Here is a 20,979-nt window from a genome sequence, read left to right as displayed (position 1 = left end):
TCACAGCTCTGTGTCTTTCCGGATTGGAAAGTCCTAACTCCTGTCAGAGCTGCTTCATTCCCCCGATCATCCGGGTGTCCCTTCTCCAGCCCCGTTGTGTCCTTTGTAAAATGTGGTGGCAATATTGCGACTGTTGACTCAGTTCTGCCACATTGTGAGTTTTTAACCACGTGCTTTGGCCAGAACACTGTGAAGGTTTTAGGGGACGTTCATCTGACAATGCATTACACCATGGTAATAATAATTTTGGTATTTGTTAAGCACTTACTATGTGCCAAGCACTGTTCTAAGTGCTGGGGGAGATACAAGGAAATTAGGTTGTCCCAAATGGGGCTCACAGTCGTAATCCCCATTTTCCAGACGAGGTAACTGAGGCACAGAGATGTTAAGTGACTTGCCCAAAGTCACCCAGCTGATAAGTGGCAGAGCTGGGATTAGAACCCATGACCTCTGACTCCCAAGCCTGCGCTCTTTCCACTGAGCCACGCTGCTTCTCTAAGTGGCATCGGAAGAAACTGGTTTTGCACGTGTGTGTGGCAGAGAACCAGTGAGTACTGCCGCACAAGTTTTCCTTAACGGGGTTTTGCAAGTGCTCAACTGTAGCGTTATAATAGAACTGGGTGGAGCGTGGTTTTTTTTAGAGTGCCAAAATACCAAAAAGTGGTATTTTTGAGCACTTACTGTGCAGAACACTGTACTGATTGCTTGGCAGAACTCTGCCTTTGGTTTTCGGGCCCCCATCTGGTGATATCTTAGTCCGAGGGTCTGGGCAGTTTGACCTCGCAGGGCTGAACCCTAGAATGGGTGCCCCAAGGTTACTGCCTTGGAACTGGATCTTTATCTTTTTTTTTAAATGGTATTTGTTAAGCGCTTCCCATGTGCCAGGCATCGTTCTAAGTGCTGGGGTAGATACAAGCTAATCAGGTTGGATGGACACGGTCCCTGTCCCACGTGGGGCTCACAGTCTTAATCCCCATTTTACAGTTGAGGTAACTGAGACACAGAGACGTTCAGTGACTTGCCCAAGGTCACACAGCAGACCAGTGTTGGCCTGGAGTTCCCAGTAGCCTTTCCCTTTCCCATTTCTTTTTCTAATTCCAATCATGGCAGTATAGAAGTTTCATTACCAGAAGCTGGCAGACTGGCCGGCTCTTTCCTCAAGAGTGGCTTGGGTGTAAAGGTTTGTCCTCTCTTTCAGACTGTGGAGTCCGGCCTGCCGTGCAGATATCCAACAGGATCGTGGGGGGTGTCGACGCCTCCAAGGGCGAGTTTCCTTGGCAGGTCAGCCTCCGGGAAAACAATGAGCACTTCTGTGGAGCTGCAATCCTCAGTGAAAAGTGGCTGGTGTCTGCAGCTCACTGTTTCAACGAGTAAGTCAGTCCCCCGCCACTGACCCTACCCCACTGTATCTCGGTACTGGGAGGGAGTGTGACCCGGTGGCAAGATCACGGTGGCCAACTCTGCCACTGCCCTGATGCATGCTCACGGGGAAGTCCCTGATCTTCTCTTCGTCGCAGTTTCCTCAGTACAATGGGAAGCATATACCCGCCAATCCCTACCTCCCGAGGATAACTGATATGAAAGGACTTGGAGAAATAAAAAGTGCTTTTACAGGTCGAAGGTCTGATTGTGTTCCCCATCTAGCCTTCCACCCTCTTGTGTATGGGCGTGGTCTAGTTCAGAAAGTGGATACTGTCATTTTGGCAGTGCTAAGATGCATCTCGCTGAGCTCTCTGACAAGGAGAGAACTCAAGAGAGCTCGAAAGAGGTGTCGGCTTCATGGAAGCAATCTGATCTCCAGCTGTGGGGGGTGAAAGTGTTCATTCCACCAACAACAGGTGAGACAAAGCTGTTGTTTTCATGTGGCATGATAGATACAAGCGCACAAACACACACAAAACCACACACTTCTTTCTCCCATTATATTATATATTCAAGGGCAGAGACTGTTTAGTACCAGATGTTCCTCAACACCTAGAACAGTGCTCAGCATGCAGTAGGTGTGGAGTCCAGACTGTTGGTGATGATGATAATGAAGCTGCCCTATGCCTTTGCTGGGTGATAAATGTTTCCCAAAATGGGCAGTACGAGAAAAAACTTGGCACAAAGTCAACGCTTAACAGATACCCCGCCTTTAATGGACTCTTGCCCCATCTCTCCCTTTCATTCCTCATTTCTTGTGGGTCTACAGGTTAGAGACGCCCATACAGGTGGAGACTGAGGCATCATTTTCTCCTGAGTTGGTCTAGGACAGCGGGCAGAGAATCCCCGTGGTTTGGGATTGGCTCCACAACATTTATGTACATATATGTAATTTATTTAGATTAATGTCTGTCTCCCCCTCTAGGCTGTAGGCTCACTGTGGGCAGGGATCGTGTCTGTTTATTGTTACATTGTACTCTTCCAAGCACTTAGTACAGCGCTCTGCACACAGTAAGCACTCAATAAATCCGACTGATTGAGTGAATGAATGAATGAATTTGTGGTTGGCCCCTCCAGATTCCAAGACCCGACCGCTTGGACGGCCTTTGCTGGGACCACATCCCTCAGCGGCTCCGACGGGGGCACGGTGAAGGTGGGCATATCTCAGATCGTCAAGCACCCCTTCTACAATATGGACACAGCTGACTTTGACGTGGCCGTGCTGGAACTGCATCACCCCCTGCCCTTCAACAAGCGCATCCAGCCCGTCTGCCTTCCTGCAGCCACCCACATCTTCCCCGCGAGCAAGAGGTGCCTCATCTCGGGCTGGGGCTACCTCAAGGAAGATTTCCGTAAGTATGGCGGGGGCGAGCGTGCAGGACACTTGGCCAGCCCGGGCCTAGGGCTGTGGTCTCCAAGACCTCCGTTTAATAATAATAATAATAATAATAATAATAATAATAATAATAATGGCATTTGTTAAGCGCTTACTATGTGCAAAGCACTGTTCTAAGTGCTGGGGGGGATACAGTGTGATCAAGTTGTCCCACGTGGGGCTCACAGTCTTAATCCCCATTTTTACAGATGAGGTAACTGAGGCTCAGAGAAGTGAAGTGACTTGCCCAAGGTCACACAGCAGACTTGTGGTGGAGCCGGAGACGGTCCCTCCCCAACAGCGGGCTCACAGTCTAGAAGAGTCGGAGGTCATGGGTTCGAATCCCGGCTCCGCCACTTAGCTGGGTGACTCGGGGCAAGTCGCTTCACGCAGGCGTCACGGCAGAAGTACTCTTTGAGAAGCCCAAAGCAAGTTGAGAGAGAGCGGCTAATCTTTCCCTTTCCCTTCTCCTTTCCCGACTCTGCCGGTGCCTTTCCCTCTCCCCACTATCCTCCTCCATCCCCTCTTCTGGGGCTCCGGCAGGGAAGGAGAGAGGAATCCGGTTCAGTACGCGCTCCCACCCCCATGTTTGCTCTCCAGCGGCACAGCCTGTTCAGTCCGGCGTCGACGTGGAGCGGAGTCTGGGATAAGAGGGGCAACCCTGGGGCACAGTTGTGGAGCAGGGCCACCAACGCAGCCTCCTCTAGACTGTAAGCTCGTTGTAGGCAGGGAATGTGTTTGTTATATTGTACTCTCCCACGTTCTTAGAACGACGCTCTGCACACAGAAAGCACCGTGGCCTGCTGGCGAGAGCCCGGGCTTGGGAGTCAGGGGACGTGGGTTCTAATCCTGGCCCCGCTACTTCATCATCATCAATCGTATTTATTCATCATCATCATCATCAATCGTATTTATTGAGCGCTTACTGTGTGCAGAGCACTGTACTAAGCGCTTGGGAAGTACAAATTGGCAACATATAGAGACAGTCCCTACCCAACAGTGGGCTCACAGTCTAAAAGGGGGAGACAGAGAACAAAACCAAACATACTAACAAAATAGCCCGCTATGGGAAGCGTGGCTGACCCATGTGATTATTGCCCTCCTGGACATCCTTCCCGTGGCTAAGACTGGAATCATCTCACACCCCCAGTTTAGTCTTATGCATCCTTAATCTTCCTTCCAGGAATTTATTAAGGAATACCCATCCCTAAATTTATCCAAACTCCTCTTGAACCTTCATGACCATCAGAATTTACTGAGCACGTTCTCTGTGTAGAGGACTGTACTAGGCCCTCGAGAGAGCACAATTTAAGACAAAGACATTGAGTCCTACCTCAAGGAGCTTGCAGTCTTAGAGGAAAGAACTCAATCTCATCTATCTCACGGCTAGCCATCATCAACCGTATTTATTGAGCGCTTACTATGTGCAGAGCACTGTACTAAGCGCTTGGGAAGTACAAATTGGCAACATATAGAGACAGTCCCTACCCAACAGTGGGCTCACAGTCTAAAAGGGGGAGACAGAGAACAAAACTAAACATACTAACAAAATAAAATAAATAGAATAGATATGTACAAATAAAATAGAGTAATAAATATGTACAAACATATATACATATATACAGGTGCTGTGGGGAAGGTAAGGAAGTAAGATGGGTCTTACCTACTTGTAGTTAAGTAGGTTGTCTGCTGTGTGACCTTGGGCAAGTCGCTTAACTCCTCTGAGCCTTAGTTACCTCATCTGTAAAATGGGGACTAAGACTGTGACAACCTGATCACCTTGTATCTACCCCAGTGCTTAAAAAATGCACTTATTATTATATTATTATTATTATAAATATGATTGAGTGACCGACCGGCTGACCATTTAGTTGAGTCCAGCCACAGAAGCACCCCCCGGCACAGGGCACCCCCTCTCTCCCTCCCGCACCCCAGCCTCGGCGCTACTGGTTGACAGTAGACTGTGAGTCCACTGTTGGGTAGGGACCGTCTCTATATGTTGCCAACTTGTACTTCCCAAGTGCTTAGTACAGTGCTCTGCACACAGTAAGCGCTCAGTAAATACGACTGAATGAATGAATGAACGACCGTGAACATTTTAGGAATGTTTACACTATTTAAAGGGCTCTTTGGGGGGAAAACAGGTGTAGGTATCAAATGGTAGAACCGGTTTGGTTTGGTGGTCCATTACCAGCCAGCCCAGAGACATAGCCACTGTTGAGTAAATAATTAATTGCCTTGGTCTCTGTCTTCCTGGGACCTTGGGGTAGAGAGCTGCCAATGGGTGGGATAATAGCTAAGAGGCCTGGGTGAAGTTGTGATTTGTTTTGTTTTTTTAATAATAATAATAATAATAATAATGGCATTTATTAAGCGCTTACTATGTGCAAATCAATCAATCAATCAATCGTATTTATTGAGCGCTTACTATGTGCAAAGCACTGTTCTAAGCCCTGGGGAGGTTACGGTGATCAGGTTGTCCCACGGGGGGCTCACAGTCTTAATCCCCATTTTCCAGGTGAGGGAACTGAGGCACAGAGAAGTTAAGTGACTTGCCCAAAGTCACCCAGCTGACAATTGGGGTTTTGTTTTTATGGTATTTGTTAAGCGTTTACTATGTGCCCGGCACTGTAGTAAGCGCTGGGGTAGATACAAGGTAATCAGGTTGGACACAGTCCCTGTCCCGCGTAAGCCTCACAGTCTCAATCCCCATTTTGTCGATGAGGTAACTGAGGCTCAGAGAAGTTAAGTGACCCGTCCAAGGTCACACAGCAGACAAGTCTCCCAGGCCCGCGCTCTTTCCACTAGGCCATGCTTGCAGCCAGGATCCTCCCTGAGGAATGGAAAATATTTCTCTCTCCCCTTTCTTCCTCAGTGGTGAAACCAGAGATCCTGCAGAAGGCAACAGTTGAATTGCTGGATCAGGCTTTGTGCTCCAGTCTCTATAGCAACACAGTCACCGACAGAATGATGTGCGCTGGCTACCTGGACGGGAAAATTGACTCTTGTCAGGTGAGACCCCCCAACAGGAACAAAGAGCAAGCAGTATAGGGTTTCTTTTCACCCCAAAAGCAGAACTCTGAGGGTTCCTGTGCCAATTAAGCCAAAAGGGGAGACTGCAGGTTATTTTCGTATAGGATCCAGTGGGAGGGGATTTCCTGCCAGCTCCAGCCACTTTTGAAATGACCCTATTGAGGTTGAAGTTATCTTCAGGTGTCCCTAATCTCCTATAAGGGAAGAGACTTTGTTCTCTTTTATGTAACCCCAAATGCCTAAAGCAGTGCGAGGTTTCCCTGTGGGCGCTCATTAAATACTCTTGCAAACTGACGGTTGTTGGCTGAAGTTCAGGAATGTATACTTGCTTCTGGGGAAAGGCTGAACCCCTGGTAATAATTATCCTGAGACCTTGAACTTGTAGAGCTCTGAAGACCTTTCACATCAATAATGTCCTTTTTAGCCTCGCAACATCCAGTGAAATAATAATAATAATAATAATAATAATAATAATAATGGTGGCATTTGTTAAGCGCTTACTACGTGCAAAGCACTGTTCTAAGCGCTGGGGTGAATACAAGAGATACAGAGAAGCAGCGTGGCTCAGTGGAAAGAGCCCAGGCTTTGGAGTCAGAGGCCATGGGTTCAAATAGAGAGCGGTGGTGTTTGTTTAGAACCGGGTCTCCTGATTCCCAGACCAGTGTTCTTTCAGTCAGACCATACTGCCTCCATGCTCCAGGGTCACAGAAAGGAAAACACTTTGTGGCCTGTTTTAATAATTATGGTACTTGTTAAGCACTTACTAGGTGTTCTGAGCACTGGGGTGGATGCAAGATTGAAATTTATTCCCTCCTGCCTAACCTTATTTACTTATATCTACCCCAGCACTTCGAACAGTGCGTGGACCGTAGTAAGCGCTTAACAAAGTATCATTATTTTTAGATTAATAATAATATTGTTATTATCAGTGGCAAGCGCCCGAGCTTGGGAGTCAGAGGTCGTGGGTTCTAATCCCGCTCTCCCCCATGTCTGCTGTGTGACCTTGGGCAAGTCACTTAACTTCTCTGGGCCTCAAGTTACCTCATCTGTAAAATGGGGATTAAAACTGTGAGCCCCACATGGGACAACCTGATCACCTTGTGTCATCATCATCATCATCAATCGTATTTATTGAGCACGTACTGTGTGCAGAGCACTGTACTAAGTGCTTGGGAAGTACAAGTTGGCAACATATAGAGACGGTCCCTACCCAACAGTGGGCTCACAGTCTAAAAGGGGGAGACAGAGAACAAAACCAAACATACTAACAAAATAAAATAAATAGAATAGCTATGTACAAGTAAAATAAATAAATAGAGTAACAAATATGTACAAACCTATATACATATATACAGGTGCTGTGGGGAAGGGAAGGAGGTAAGATGGGGGGTGGAGAGGGGGACGAGGGGGAGAGGAAGGAAGGGGCTCAGTCTGGGAAGGCCTCCTGGAGGAGGTGAGCTCTCAGTTGTGTCCCCCTTCCAGCGCTGAGAACAGTGCTTTGCACATAGTAAGCGCTTAACAAATGCCATTATTAGTAGTAGTAGTAGTACTCTGTCTCACAGTCTAAGTAGGAGAGAATAGGATTTTACAGGTGAGGTAACTAAGGCCCAGAGAAGTAAAGTCACAAATCCCAAGGTCACACAGCAGGCCAGTGGCAGAGCTGGGATTGGAGCCCAAGTCCTCTTACTCACCGGCCCGTGTTCTTTCCGCTGAGCCACGCTGCTTTCTATTTTAAAAAGTAAATTGGAGAATCAGTGCTAAAGTGTGGTTCTGGGGATCTTGGAAAAGAATTTATGGGCGAAGAATCTGCTCTGAGCCCCCACCCCAGACTGAGCCCCCTCCTTCCTCTCCCTCTCCTCCCCCCATCCCCCCTGCCTTATCTCCTTCCCCTCCCCACAGCACCTGTATATATATATATATATATATATATATATATATATATGTTTGTACATATTTATTACTCTATTTTACTTATTTTACTTGCACATATTTATTCTATTTATTTTATTTTGTTAATATGTTTTGTTTTGTTCCCTGTCTCCCCCTTCTAGACTGTGAGCCTGCTGTTGGGTAGGGACCATCTCTAGATGTTGCCAGCTGGTACTTCCCAAGCGCTTAGTACAGTGCTCTGCACACAGTAAGCGCTCAATAAATATGATTGAATGAATGAGTGAATCTATATCTGTCAAAACGTAGCAATAGAGTATCCACGTGGGATGGGGGGAGGAGCATAGTGCTCTCTAAAACCTACTGAGAGCTGATTGAATTGGTCTTCAAGGGAAATGATCAAAAGTTGGGAAAGTACACTAGGGTTAATAGACATGATCCCTGCCCTCAAGGAGCCCACAATTTAATGGGAGAGACAAGACACAGACAATCAATCCATCAGTGGTATTTATTGAGTGCTTACTGTGTGCAGACCGCTGTACAGAGAAGCAGCATGGCTCAGTGGAAAGGGCATGGGCTTTGGAGTCAGAGGTCATGGGTTCGAATCCTGGCTCCGCCACATGTCTGCTGTGTGACCTTGGGCCAGTCACGTAACTCCTCGGAGCCTCAGTGACCTCATCTGTAAAATGGGGATGAAGACTGGGAGCCCCACGCGGGACAACCTGATCACCTTGTATCCCCCCCAGCGCTTAGAACAGTGCTTTGCACATAGTAAGCGCTTAACAAATGCCATTATTATTATTATTACTTAAACGCTAGGGAGAGTACAATACAACAGAGTTGATAGACATGTTTCCTGCCCACAAGGAGCTTCCAGTCTAGAAGGGAGCGTGCAGTCTAGGTAATTACAGGTGGGGGAAGGAACAGAGCAGAAAAATCCTAAGTGCGGTGCGGGGTGGGTGAGTAGCCAAGTACTTGGGTGATGCGGAAGTGCTGAAATGGCAGGAGGGGGTTTCTGGGGGAAGGGAGGAGTGTGAGGTGAGAGATGAATTAGGGAAGGACCTCGGGACGAGACGTGGTTTCAGAAAAGCCTTGACGATGAGGAGAATGGTGGTGATTCAGATGTCCTGGATAATCTGAGGGTCCTGGTTAGAAGGGAAGGGGGTGGGAGAGGCAAGAGTGAGGCATAGCGAGTCGAATGGCTTGAGAGGAGAAAACTAAAAGACTTGGTCCTCTCTTACTTTTTCCCCTCTCTCTCCCTTCAACGGGGAGCCAGATCCAGATAACACAAGAATTTGGAGGAGATTCGATTTTACTTTCAAAAAAGCAGCGAAAGAGGGAGGAAAAATAAGAAACCTGGGTGGGTGTCTTTCCACTCTGGTGGTTTGATCCTTCGGCAGCGTTTGTGGAACAGCTTTGGTGTGCAGAGCTCTATACTGGGCTTCCTACTACAGTATACAGAGCACTCTTGTAGGTGGCTGCTATGATAAAAACAGAAACAGACTGTTAAATATATAGCCCCCAAGTCTACCTGTATATTGAATTAAGGTAGCTGATGGTATACCAAGAGCGGAAAGGTGGAGGGATTAATCAAGGTCTCTTGGGAAAATTGGCTTTCTAATCCCAGCTCTGCCACTTGCCTGCTGTGTGTCTTTCGGCAAGTCCCTTCACTTTGCCGCAGTTTCCTCATCTGAAAATTGAGGATTAAATGCCTGTACTCCCTCTCCGGTCGTCTGTGAGCCCCATGTGGGACGGGGACTGTGTCTGACCTGATGAACTCATATCTACTTGTGAACTCGTAGATGAACTCGTAAAAAAAAATCATCTTGATATATTTGGAATATATATATATATGGAATATATATATATATGAAATATATATAGACCTGATGAACTCATATCTACTTGTGAACTCGTAGATGAACTCGTAAAAAAAATCATCTTGATATATTTGGAATATATATATATATGGAATATATATATATGAAATATATATATATATTCCAAATATATCAAGATGATTTTTTTTTACGAGTTCATCTACGAGTTCACAAGTAGATATGAGTTCATCAGGTCAGACATCTCCCTTCTGGACCGTGAGCCCGTTGTTGGGTAGGGACTGTCTCTATATGTTGCCAACTTGTACTTCCCAAGCGCTTAGTACAGTGCTCTGCACACAGTAAGCGCTCAATAAATACGATTGAATGAATGAATGAATATCTGGTATAAATGTGATGGTTTGAATAAGGAAGCCTACCTCAACATGTCCACTGTGGAATTAACCAAACGTGTGGTGAAAAGAAAATGTATGGAAGACATGTGGTCACTTGTATTGTTTTTGATAAACTGGAATATTAAAATTTGGTGTAAAGAGAAGCAGCGTGGCTCAGTGGAAAGAGTACGGACTTTGGAGTCAGAGGTCGTGGGTTCAAATCCTGGCTCCGCCAATTGTCAGCCGTGTGATCTTGGACAAGTCACTTCACTTCTCTGTGCCTCAGTTCCCTCATCTGTAAAACGGGGATTAAGACTGTGAGCCCCACGTGGGACAACCTGATCACCTTGTATCCCCCCAGCGCTTAGAACAGTGCTTTGCACATAGAAAGCGCTTAACAAATACCATCATCATTATTATTATTACCCCAGCGCTTAATACAGTGCTTAGCACGTAGTGGGAACTTAATAAATGCCCTAATTATTATCATTGGTATTAGGAAGTGTTATTTGAAGGCGGGGAAGGATTGCTGTACTGGAGATGGAATATGACCAGTGATTCCCTTCATGCTCCTGAAATGCAGATGTCTTTAGGATGGGCTGAGACTTCCCCCTAGCATCGCGCTTGCCGAGGAGAAGGGAGTGGAATGTATTCCTGCTCCGGTCCACGCTCGGTAGAGCGGGATTTAGTTCCGGACCCCAGGGCCGTCCTGCGTGAACTGCTCTGAGCTGCTTCTTTCTGTGTTTGGCTCGCAGGGTGATTCGGGAGGGCCCCTGGTGTGTGAGGAGTCTTTGGGCAAGTTCTTCCTCGCCGGCATCGTGAGCTGGGGGGTTGGCTGTGCAGAGGCTCAGCGGCCCGGGGTCTACGCCCGAGTGACCAAGCTCCGGAACTGGATCTCGGAGGCCATCTCGAGTCGCTCTACCACGGGGGCGGCCTCTGATACCCGGGCCAGCACCCCAGAGAGCCCCACCATCACCAGGACCACGCTGCCGCCCAGCACGGGGCTGGGAGCCACCGTCCTGCCTCGAGGCACCACATCCAGGCCGCAAGGTAATTCACGGTTGAGACCGGCCGACGCTGTGGGAGAGCACCGCTCGACTCGGAGCTCCCTTTGTCTCGCAGCAGTGAGCCCCTTCTTGCCTTCTCAGGAAGTGTGTAAACCAGCTGGAGTCGTTGATTCCCCTCAGAGCTGCCCAGACCTCAGGAAAGAGCCAGGCACCCTATGGGTTTCCAGGGTTGAGTGGGGACGCTTAGTACAGTGCTCTGCACAAAGTAAGCGCTCAATAAATACGATTGATTGGGGACAGTGGTGCTGCGGCCCCATTCGTACGGCGTGCAGAACACTGAACTGAGCACTTGGGAGAGTACAACACAACAGAGTGAGCAGAAACGTTCCCTGCCCGTAGTGAGCTTACAGTTTAGGGTGGGGAGACAGACATAAATATAAATAACTGATACTGTATCACTTAAAGCTATACATTCATTCATTCGATCGTATTTATTGAGCACTTACTGTGTGCAGAGCACTGGACTAAGCGCTTGGGAAGTACAAGTCGGCAACAAATATATGTAAAGTGCTGTGGGGTTGAGGGTGGAGTGAATATCAAGTGCCCAAAGGTCACAGATCCAAGTGCATAGGCGATGCAAATGGGAGAGAGAGCCGGGGAAAAGAGGGCTTAATTGGGGAAAGCCTCCTGGAAGAGATGTGACCTTAATAAGGCTCTGAAGGTGGGGAAAGTGGTGTTCTTGTTAGTGGGCCTTTGCTGGCGTTAGCTAGCAGGCAGCTTGTCACCTGGGGGAAGAGTGGTGACCGGAGTGCGAGTTTAAGAAACAGAAACTGGGGTGTGTGGGGACCTGTGAGAAAACCCACTGCTGGTTCTGTCTGTGCTCTTGTCTGCTACCTGTATGCTCTTTCCCGGTGTTTAGTACAGTGCTGTGCACAGAGCAAGTGCTTAATGAATACTGTTACTCCTCCCCCTCCCAGGTGTAGGGGATCTGATGTTTGCCTAAGACTTTAGGAAGTAGGGCTGAGGACATGGTCCAGCAGTTGATGATGATGGTGGTATTTGTTAAGCGCTTACCTTTTTCAGCGCTGGGGAGGTTACAAAGTGATCAAGTTGTCCCACGGGGGGCTCACAGTCTTAATCCCCATTTTACAGATGAGGTAACTGAGGCACAGAGAAGTGACTGGCCCAAAGTCACACAGCTAAGTGGTGGAGTCGGGGTTAAAACCCCTGACCTCCGACTCCGAAGCCCGCGCTCATTCCACCGAGCTACGCTGCTTTGAGGGGGCACCACTGGGGAGCCCCTAGCAGGTGGTGGGGCAAGAAGAATCACTGGACACAAGCAGTGCCATGACTAGGTCAGGCCTGTGGTTCATCTAGCCTAAGATCCTGCCTCTGGCAGAGGCCCCACCAGCCTTGGAGGAACCCGGGGATGGCTGCCCTCCTCAGTCCCATCATCAGCATAAATGATATCCCTTAACGTTGCCTCTTGAAACCCATTACGGGCCACTCATCCATGCGACTTGGACCAGGTGCTGTTTTCAACCTGTACAACTTCCTGTGGGAGTCAATTCCCCATACTTACTGTTCCCCCACCCTCCTCCAGTCCCCCCCGTCCCCACCGAGCCCTGTTTTGAGGGAGGGGAAATGTGCAGCGATCTGGAATCTGCCACCTGGTCCTTTGGATCTGAGCCAGAACGGCTTTAAGGGGGTCTGCTCGAAGGGATAAATAACTCCAGAACCTGGTCCTTGGGCAGCCATGTCATAGCTCTAGCCCTCCGGGCTTCTCTACCCCGTGAACTGCGGGGGGGGAGTTGAAGGGGAGGAGGTTCAAGCCACGCTCCCCACACCACCAGCGGCAGGGACGCTGAAATGAGATGATAGACTGTCCTCCTCTGGGACATCCTGAAGAGGTGCTGGGGACCCCCACATTTCTGGAGGCAGGGGATTGGACGCACTGACTTCTGGAGGTCCCTCCCGGCCGAGCCCTTGGGGGGTCAAACGACTCGATGCTCCGGACCCTGATGGAGCGGTTGCTTTTGTGTTTCCCACCCCTGGCAGAATGTGGGGGGAGACCCGGGATGCTGAAACCCAGCAAGATTGTGGGCGGATTCGCTGCGGCCAAGGGGGAGGTCCCGTGGCAGGTCAGCCTGAAGGAGGGATCGCGCCACTTCTGCGGAGCCACCGTGGTGGGGGAGCGATGGCTGGTCTCGGCCGCGCACTGCTTCAATCAGTAAGAACCTGCCTTACCTCGGAAATGTCTCCCTTATTGCCCCCCACCCCACCCCACCCGTCACTCGCTTCGGCTGGATTCAGGAGAAAAGAGTGCCTTGGAGATCCCTGACGTATTGTGAGTGCCTTGGGCATCTGTCAGTCCAGCTGTGTTACATCGGGGAGACCAGCGAAGGACATGGCCCTTGGAATATTACGACATTGTAACATCCAAGAGGCACAGAAAGTGGGAGAGGCAGGGGGGTGGCGGGGAGGAGGGGGGGTCTCTATATATTTCTTTTTGGTCAAAACCTCATCCATGCGATGGGAAACGAGTCTCTTGCAGGTAGGTGCCACCCCAAGTGGGTTCACAGCTGTGACACCTAAGTGGCAGTTTCCTAAAAATCCTGCAAGGTTTGTAGCGCGGCAGAATGAATTGCACCTCTGCTTCCCCATCAGCGATCCATGTCTTCTTTCCATGGGAAATGAGGGTGCTAAAGAATGGCCATTCCCCCCACCCCCAAAAAAGACAAGCAGCTCAAAGATCTCTCATCATTAGGGGTACGGATTTTGGGGGTGTGCCCTGACTTAATAATGATGGCATTTATTAAGCGCTTACTATGTGCAAAGCGCTGTTCTAGACGTCTAACTCAGATCATTTTTTCTTTTAATATGGGCCTGTGTTAAACCTAAAACCAGAATTTTAAAAATTATGTTGAATGTGGCAGAATTAGGACTGTTTCCTAAATCAACCTAAGTATTTTTGGCAGGAGAAATGGAAGAAAAACAAATCTAGCACATTGGCATGATGATCAGGAGCTCCACAGTCAACCACAGAATGGAGGTTTGTTTGGGAATGTGATATGTGGAAGGTTTGATCCCTTTTCATTGGATCGTAAACATTGTAGAGAAGCAGCGTGGCTCACTGGAAAGAGCCCGGGCTTTGGAGTCAGGAGTCAGGGGTTCGAATCCCCGCTCTGCCAATTGTCAGCTGTGTGACTTTGGGCAAGTCGCTTAATTTCTCTGTGCCTCTGTTCCCTCATCTGTAAAATGGGGATTAAGATTGTGAGCCCCCTGTGGGACAACCTGACCTCCTTGTAACCTCCCCAGCGCTTAGAACAGTGCTTTGCACATAGTAAGCACTTAATAAATGCCATCATTATTATTATTATTGCGTGTCTGGGCTAGTTCCCTTTTCTCCCCTCGGTAAAGAGTCTGGAGATTCCTTGGGTAACTGGCACACGGATCAATTCTGGCTCATTCTTCTTGCCCTTGCTTCAAAATCCAGATTTGGATATTGTTCCTGGTTCATCTTGACCCCGGAGCCCGCTATGCCAAACCAAGCAAAGTGCCTTTAACGTGGCTGGATGTGCTGTCGTGGAGCCGTGCTGTCAAACGCTCAGTTACCCACTGGCGAGTGACTGAAACGTGTAATTACCAAAGGAACGTTTGCTCCACAGCTAGCGTATGAACATAAAAAACACGAGTTAAAATGCAGATTTTTTTTGGAAATTTAAACCCGATTTGACCCAAATCTTTAGATCTGTAATAAAACCCGTTATTTAACCTCCCGCTGATATATTCTTTTTTTTCTGCCCCCCAAAATCCATGCCCTACTTATTCTGAGCAGCGACACACTTCACTGCATGCCGAAGTTTTGAGAAACCCGGTGCTGATCAAGCACTGAGTACGGCGCTTGGCCCCCCCGTTAGCGCTCAATGAATGCCGTTGATTGATTGACTGGTGGGTTGGGGAATGTCTGTCTGGGCTCCTGTCTCTGCAGCACAAAGGCGGAATATGTTCAAGCCTATGTGGGAACCACAACTCTCTCCGGGGCGGATGGCAGTGCCGTGACCATCAACGTCAAGAGATTGGTGCTCCACCCCTCCTACAATCCCATAATCCTGGACTTCGATGTGGCCGTGCTAGAGTTAGCCAGCCCTCTCCTCTTCAACAAGTATGTCCAGCCCGTCTGTCTCCCGCTGGCCATCCAGAAGTTCCCCGTAGGCCGCAAGTGTGTGATTTCTGGCTGGGGGAATGTCCACGAAGGCAACGGTGAGCTCCGGCCGGGGTCGGCAGAGATGGAGCCTCAGCCACCCACATTCAGACTTCTGACCCCACCAAGGGCATGGGGCGGCAGAGGAAGGCTCTGGGACAGAGCTCTGAGGGGGCCTTGAAAGATAAACTGGGGAACGGGAGGGTCTTAAGCAGGGTGGGACAGTAGGGTTTTGTCCCCGGATTCTCAGAATAGGATCAAGGAGATTTGGCCACCAATTATTACCAGAATAGTCAACTCTCGCTTATCTGCTTTGTGAGCACGGTTAGATGTAGCAGATTGAATTATTATTAAAAAAAACCCAAACTTACCAACAGCAAATCAGCCTTCTATCTGATCCGCTCCCATATGACTGCATCACCAGGGTCCTCAGCGGTGATTTCTCGATTCCAGTGATCCAGGATCACTTTTCCCCTCTCCTTCCCTATCTCCAATTGTCAAGATGGGACCTGAGCTTCCCTCATCTGGTGTTTTACCGTCCCGCTTCTCCTCGCCGTCCCTGCCGGTAATCACGAGTGTGTTTCTGCTCACTTCCAGAGGGAAGCCAGCAGTGATATACAGGGGCTCTCTGTCCCTTGCTGCCTCCAAAACCCCGTTTCTGGAACCTTGAATGACAGGGAAATGGGCAGTGCCTTCCACAGGCATGGAGGAGAATTAAGGGAGAAGATAGTTCCAGTTTTCTTAGGTTGGGTTAGAGTCAAGCTAGTCCTGCTTGCTAAAACATGGATACCGGACTTCTCTCTCCTCTCTCTGCTGGGAAATTTCCCAGCTTCCTAGGCCCAATGCCTCTCTCTGACTGGCTAGAAACCGAGCTCCTTCTCTTTGATTTCTCTTGCAGCCACCAAACCTGAGGTCCTGCAGAAAGCATCTGTGGGCATCATTGACCAGAAGACTTGCAGCGTCCTCTATAACTTCTCCCTCACAGACCGCATGATCTGTGCCGGTTTCCTGGAGGGAAGGGTCGATTCGTGTCAGGTGAGCATCCGTCGGCCCCATTGGCACCATCACTAAGCGTCTTCTGGGTGGGCGGGAGACAGGCCCAAGAAGTATAAGCCATGATCACTGCCCTCGGGGAGCCTGGAATCCAGTGAGGGAAGACAACAGACCTCAAAGGATGAAGATGCCGTAGTCGCAAGAGCATGGGTTGATCTCGGTAATAGATGCAGGGGGATAAATACATAAATCAATAACAAATAAAGCAGCAGCCCAACGCCAGTGGGACGAAATCCGTCCTACATCCAGCTCTGAAACCAGAGAGTCAAGTGAGGGGGAAAACTTGTCAGCCGTTCTCTCAGTAAAGGTTTTGTTGACCCTGTATAGGCCTGGTGATTTGTTCTAGTGACAGGAGAAAACCACCCCTGTGGCCATCACATGGCTTAGTTACACAGTCACCTAGGCTTGGCTGCGCTGCAACGCAGAAAATTCCGTCTTTCCCAGGATCTGCCAGAACACAAAGCACGCCCTAAACTTTGGTCTGCTGACCGTGAAGGAGGAGGAGGGCACGAGAGAGAGGTTGGCGGTTGGAGAAACCGCAATGAGGCACAGGGTGTAGGTTAACTCGAAAGGAACAAAAAAATGCCAGCTGGGGCGGAGTGGGAGAAGAGTGGGAAGATGAGAGGGCGGGAGGGAGTGGATTGAGTCCCTTAAAGCCAGTGGTCAGAAGCTTCTGTTTGATGCGACGGTGAATGGGTAACAAGTGGAAGTTGTTGAATGGAGAGGTTTGTGCAGAACAAGGTTTTACAGAGATTGTGAGCAAACCCCCTCTTCTGCCTTGACACTGTTTGAGAAGCAGCATGGCCTACTGGAAAGAGGCTGGACAGCAGGAGACCTGGTTTCTAATCCCAGTTCTGCCAGTTACCTGCAGGGTGACCTTGGGCAAATCACTTAACTTCCCTGCGCCTCAATTTCCTCACCTGTGAAAATGGGGATAAAATACCTGGCCTCCCTCCCCCTTGTACCGTGAGTCCCATGTGTGGACAGGGGTTGTATCTGATCATCTGTCTTGACCCCAATGCTTAGTGCCGTGTTGTGGCTCAGTGGAAAGAGCCCGGGCTTTGGAGTCAGAGGTCAAGCGTTCAAATCCCGGCTCCGCCAGTTGTCAGCTGTGTGACTTTGGGCAAGTCACTTAACTTCTCTGGGCCTCAGTTACCTCATCTGAGAAGACTGTGAGCCCCCCGTGGGACGACCTAATCACCGTGTAACCTCCCCAGTGCTTAGAACAGTGCTTTGCACATAGTAATCGCTTAATAAATGCCATCGTTATTATTATTACCACAAAAAGACACTAGGATCCACTCCCCGCTCCTGGAAACCTCATCAGATCTTGGTCCTATTGATACAGTCCTCTTCCAGTTCTCTTATCTCTGGCTACTCTTCTCAGTCTCTTTTGGCGGCTCTTCTTTCCGCCTCTTGCTCCCTAAATGTGGGTGTTTTTCAAAACTAAGTTCCATTTTGGGCCCCCTTCTCTTCTCAGTTTACACTCACTCCCTCAGGAAACGTACCCACTCCCAAGACCTTAACAGTCACCTCCATGCAATAATAATAAATAATAATAATAATAAATGCATTTATTAAGCGCTTACTATGTGCAAAGCACCGTTCTAAGCATCGGGGAGGTTACACGGTGATCAGGTTGTCCCAAGGGGGGCTCACAGCCTTAATCCCCAAATAATAATGACGATGACGGTATTTGTTAAGCGCTTACTATGCGCCAGGCTCCGTTCTAAGCGCTGGGATAGATAAAAGGTAATCAGGTTAGACGCGGTCCCTGTCCCACATGGGGCTCACAGCCTTAATCCCCATTTTCTAGATGAGGTAACTGAGGCCCAGAGAAGTAAAGTGACTTGCCCAAGGTCACACAGCAGACAAGTAGTGGAGCTGGGATTAGAACCCGTGACCTTCTGACTCCCAAGCCGGTGCTCTATCCACACCATGCTGCTTCTCAAATCTACCTTGCAATAATAATGTTGGTGTTTGTTAAGCGCTTACTATGTGCCAAGCACTGTTCTAAGCGCTGCAACCAATGGATGGAATTTACTGAGTGCTTATTCTGTGCAGAGCACTGTACTAAGTGCTTGGGAGAATTTTAAGAGAAGGGGTAGCCCTGATCCCTGCCCTCAAAAGCTTACCTGTATATATGTATATATGTTTGTACATATTTATTACTCTATTTATTTATTTTATTTGTACATATCTATTCTATTTATTTTATTTTGTTAGTATGTTTGGTTTTGTTCTCTGTCTCCCCCTTTTAGACTGTGAGCCCACTGTTGGGTAGGGACTGTCTCTATATGTTGCCAATTTGTGCTTCCCAAGCGCTTAGTACAGTGCTCTGCACACAGTAAGCGCTCAATAAATATGATTGATTGATTGATTGATTAGCAGAGTAGACAGACAGTGAAGCAGCAGGGCCCAGGGGAAAGAGCATGGGCCTGGGAAGCAGGAGTACTGGGTTCTAGTCCTGACTTTGCGATGTGCCAGTTGTGCAACCTTGGGCAAGTCCCGTAACTTCTCTGTGGCTCAGTTTCCTCATTTGTAAAACCGGGGAAAAGATAGCTGCTCTCCCTGCCCCTTAGACTCTGAGCCTCATGTGGGGCAGGGACTGTGTTCAATCTGTTTATAGTGGATGCCTAGTATAGTGCTTGGCATGTAGTGAGCACTTAACGAATACCAATTATGATTATTTCAGAGGAATTAATTACAGGGAGGGGGAAGCGACAGAGTTTAACAATATGGAGAGAAGGGCTACAGGGGAGCGGCGAGAAGGGGGAGAGGTGTCTATATTGCGATCGCATCACAGAGGGAGGGGACAGGCACCCCACAGAGAAGACCTATCTTCCCTGCCTAAGGGTGGTGCTACAGGGGGAATGCAAACCCTGGAATTGCAATAATAATAATAATAATAATTAATAATAATAATTAATAATAATTGCATTTATTAAGCGCTTACTATGTGCAAAGCACTGTTCTAAGCGCTGGGGAGGTTACACGGTGATCAGGTTGTCCCACGGGGGGCTCAATCCCCATTTCCAGATGAGGTAACTGAGGCCCAGAGAAGTGAAGTGACTTGCCCAAAGTCCCACAGCTGACAAGTGGCGGAGCCGGGATTTGAACCCCTGACCTCTGACTCCAAAGCCCGGGCTCTTTCCACTGAGCCACGCTGCTTCTCACGAGCAGCGTGTGTGAATCAAAGGGTTTGAGCCGAGATCTAATGCTATAACTCCGACCTTTGGGGGTTTGAACCCAGATCAATCAATCAGTCGTATTTATTGAGCGCTTACTGTGTGCAGAGCACTGGACTAAGCGCTTGATAACCAGAAGGGGACGGCCCAGATTGAAAGAAAATCCATTCCGGGGTCCATCCAGTCATGGCAACTCAACTCTGTCGTATTGTACTCTCCCAAGCACTAGGCTCAGTGCTTTGCACATAGTACGCACTCGAATACCACCGACTGAACCGTGTGCTACTCGACATTCGTCTTCACCGCTAGTCTTTTGATCTGTTGAGGAGCAGTGTGGCCTGGTGGAAAGAGCACGGGCTTGAGAGTCAGAGGACTTGGGTTCTGATCCCGGCTCCGCCGCCTGTCAGCTGACTTTGGGCAAGTCACTTAACTGCTCTGGGCCTCAGTTCCCTCATCTGGAAAATGGGGATGAAGACTGTGAGCCCCAAGTGGGACAACCTGATCACCTGGTATCCCCCCGGCGCTTAGAACAGTGCTTTGCACAGAGTAAGCGCTTAACAAATACCATCATTATTATTACCATTGATTGATCTGCCACTAGTCTGCTGTGTGACCTTGGGCAAGCCTCTTAATTGATCTGGGCCTCAGTTTCCTCATCTGTCAAATTCATTCATTCATTCAATCGTATTTATTGAGCGCTCACTGTACTAAGCGCTTGGGAAGTACAAGTCGGCAACATATGGTGACTCAACACCTGTTCTCCCTCCCCCTTAGACTGTGAGCCCCAAGTGGGACGTAGACTGTGTCCAACCTGATTAGCTTGTCTCTGGAGAAGCAGCGTGTCTCAGTGGAAAGAACCCGGGCTTTGGAGTCTGAGGTCGTGGGTTCAAATCCCGGCTCCGCCAACTGTCAGCTGTGTGACTTTGGGCAAGTCACTTAACTTCTCTGGGCCTCAGCTCCCTCAACTGTAAAATAGGGATTAAGACTGGGAGCCCCCCGTGGGACAACCTGATCACCTTGTAACCTCCCCAGCGCTTAGAACAGTGCTTTGCACATAGTAAGCGCTTAATAAATGCCATTATTATTATTATTATTACCCCAGTGCTTAGTACAATATTCAGCACATACTGGGCATTTAAATACCACAATTATTATGTTATCACTTGCCCTCTAGTAACCCACTTATCGATCGGTGATATTTGAGGATTTCTCGGTATTTATCGAGAGCACGTCTAAGCGCTTGGGAGAGTTCAGTAGGTAGCCGTCCCCAACCCCCACCCCTGCACATTTCTTCTTGCCTCCAGGGCACCTCTCTACGGCCCCCCTGCAGCCACTTTAAGTTCAGTAGGTCTAAAACAGAATTCCTCATCCCCTGACCAGAAACTCTTGACCACTGGTTTTAAGCCCGGTTGGGTAGGGACCGTCTCTATATGTTGCCAACTTGTACTTCCCAAGTGCTTAGTCCAGTGCTCTGCACACAGTGAGGGCTCAATAAATACGATTGATTGATTGATTAAGGCAGTCAATCAGCGCTCTCTCTCTGGCTTAGCCATTTTCACCCCAGCTCACACTCTTCATTCCTCTCCAGCTCCCTGCGT

At 48.8% G+C, this 20,979-nt stretch overlaps 1 protein-coding gene across 4 annotated transcripts in view; it reads left to right on the top strand.

Moving 5' to 3' along the window:
- TMPRSS9 (transmembrane serine protease 9) overlaps positions 1-20,979 on the top strand; it is a 90,400-nt gene that overhangs the window by 57,446 nt on the left and 11,975 nt on the right. For all 4 annotated transcript variants that reach the window (XM_038771921.1, XM_038771924.1, XM_038771923.1 and 1 more), the window contains 7 exons: positions 1,199-1,370; positions 2,500-2,774; positions 5,673-5,809; positions 10,685-10,979; positions 12,995-13,166; positions 14,928-15,199; positions 16,039-16,175. In XM_038771921.1, coding sequence (XP_038627849.1) covers positions 1,199-1,370; positions 2,500-2,774; positions 5,673-5,809; positions 10,685-10,979; positions 12,995-13,166; positions 14,928-15,199; positions 16,039-16,175 — 1,460 coding nt within the window. The remainder of the gene's footprint in view (positions 1-1,198; positions 1,371-2,499; positions 2,775-5,672; positions 5,810-10,684; positions 10,980-12,994; positions 13,167-14,927; positions 15,200-16,038; positions 16,176-20,979) is intronic.

This window comes from Tachyglossus aculeatus, chromosome X1 (genome assembly GCF_015852505.1).
Source record: "Tachyglossus aculeatus isolate mTacAcu1 chromosome X1, mTacAcu1.pri, whole genome shotgun sequence".
In the NCBI taxonomy this organism is placed as follows: domain Eukaryota; kingdom Metazoa; phylum Chordata; class Mammalia; order Monotremata; family Tachyglossidae; genus Tachyglossus; species Tachyglossus aculeatus.
Note: the sequence above shows the minus strand (reverse complement) of the source record. Positions and strands in the feature narration are given on the sequence as shown.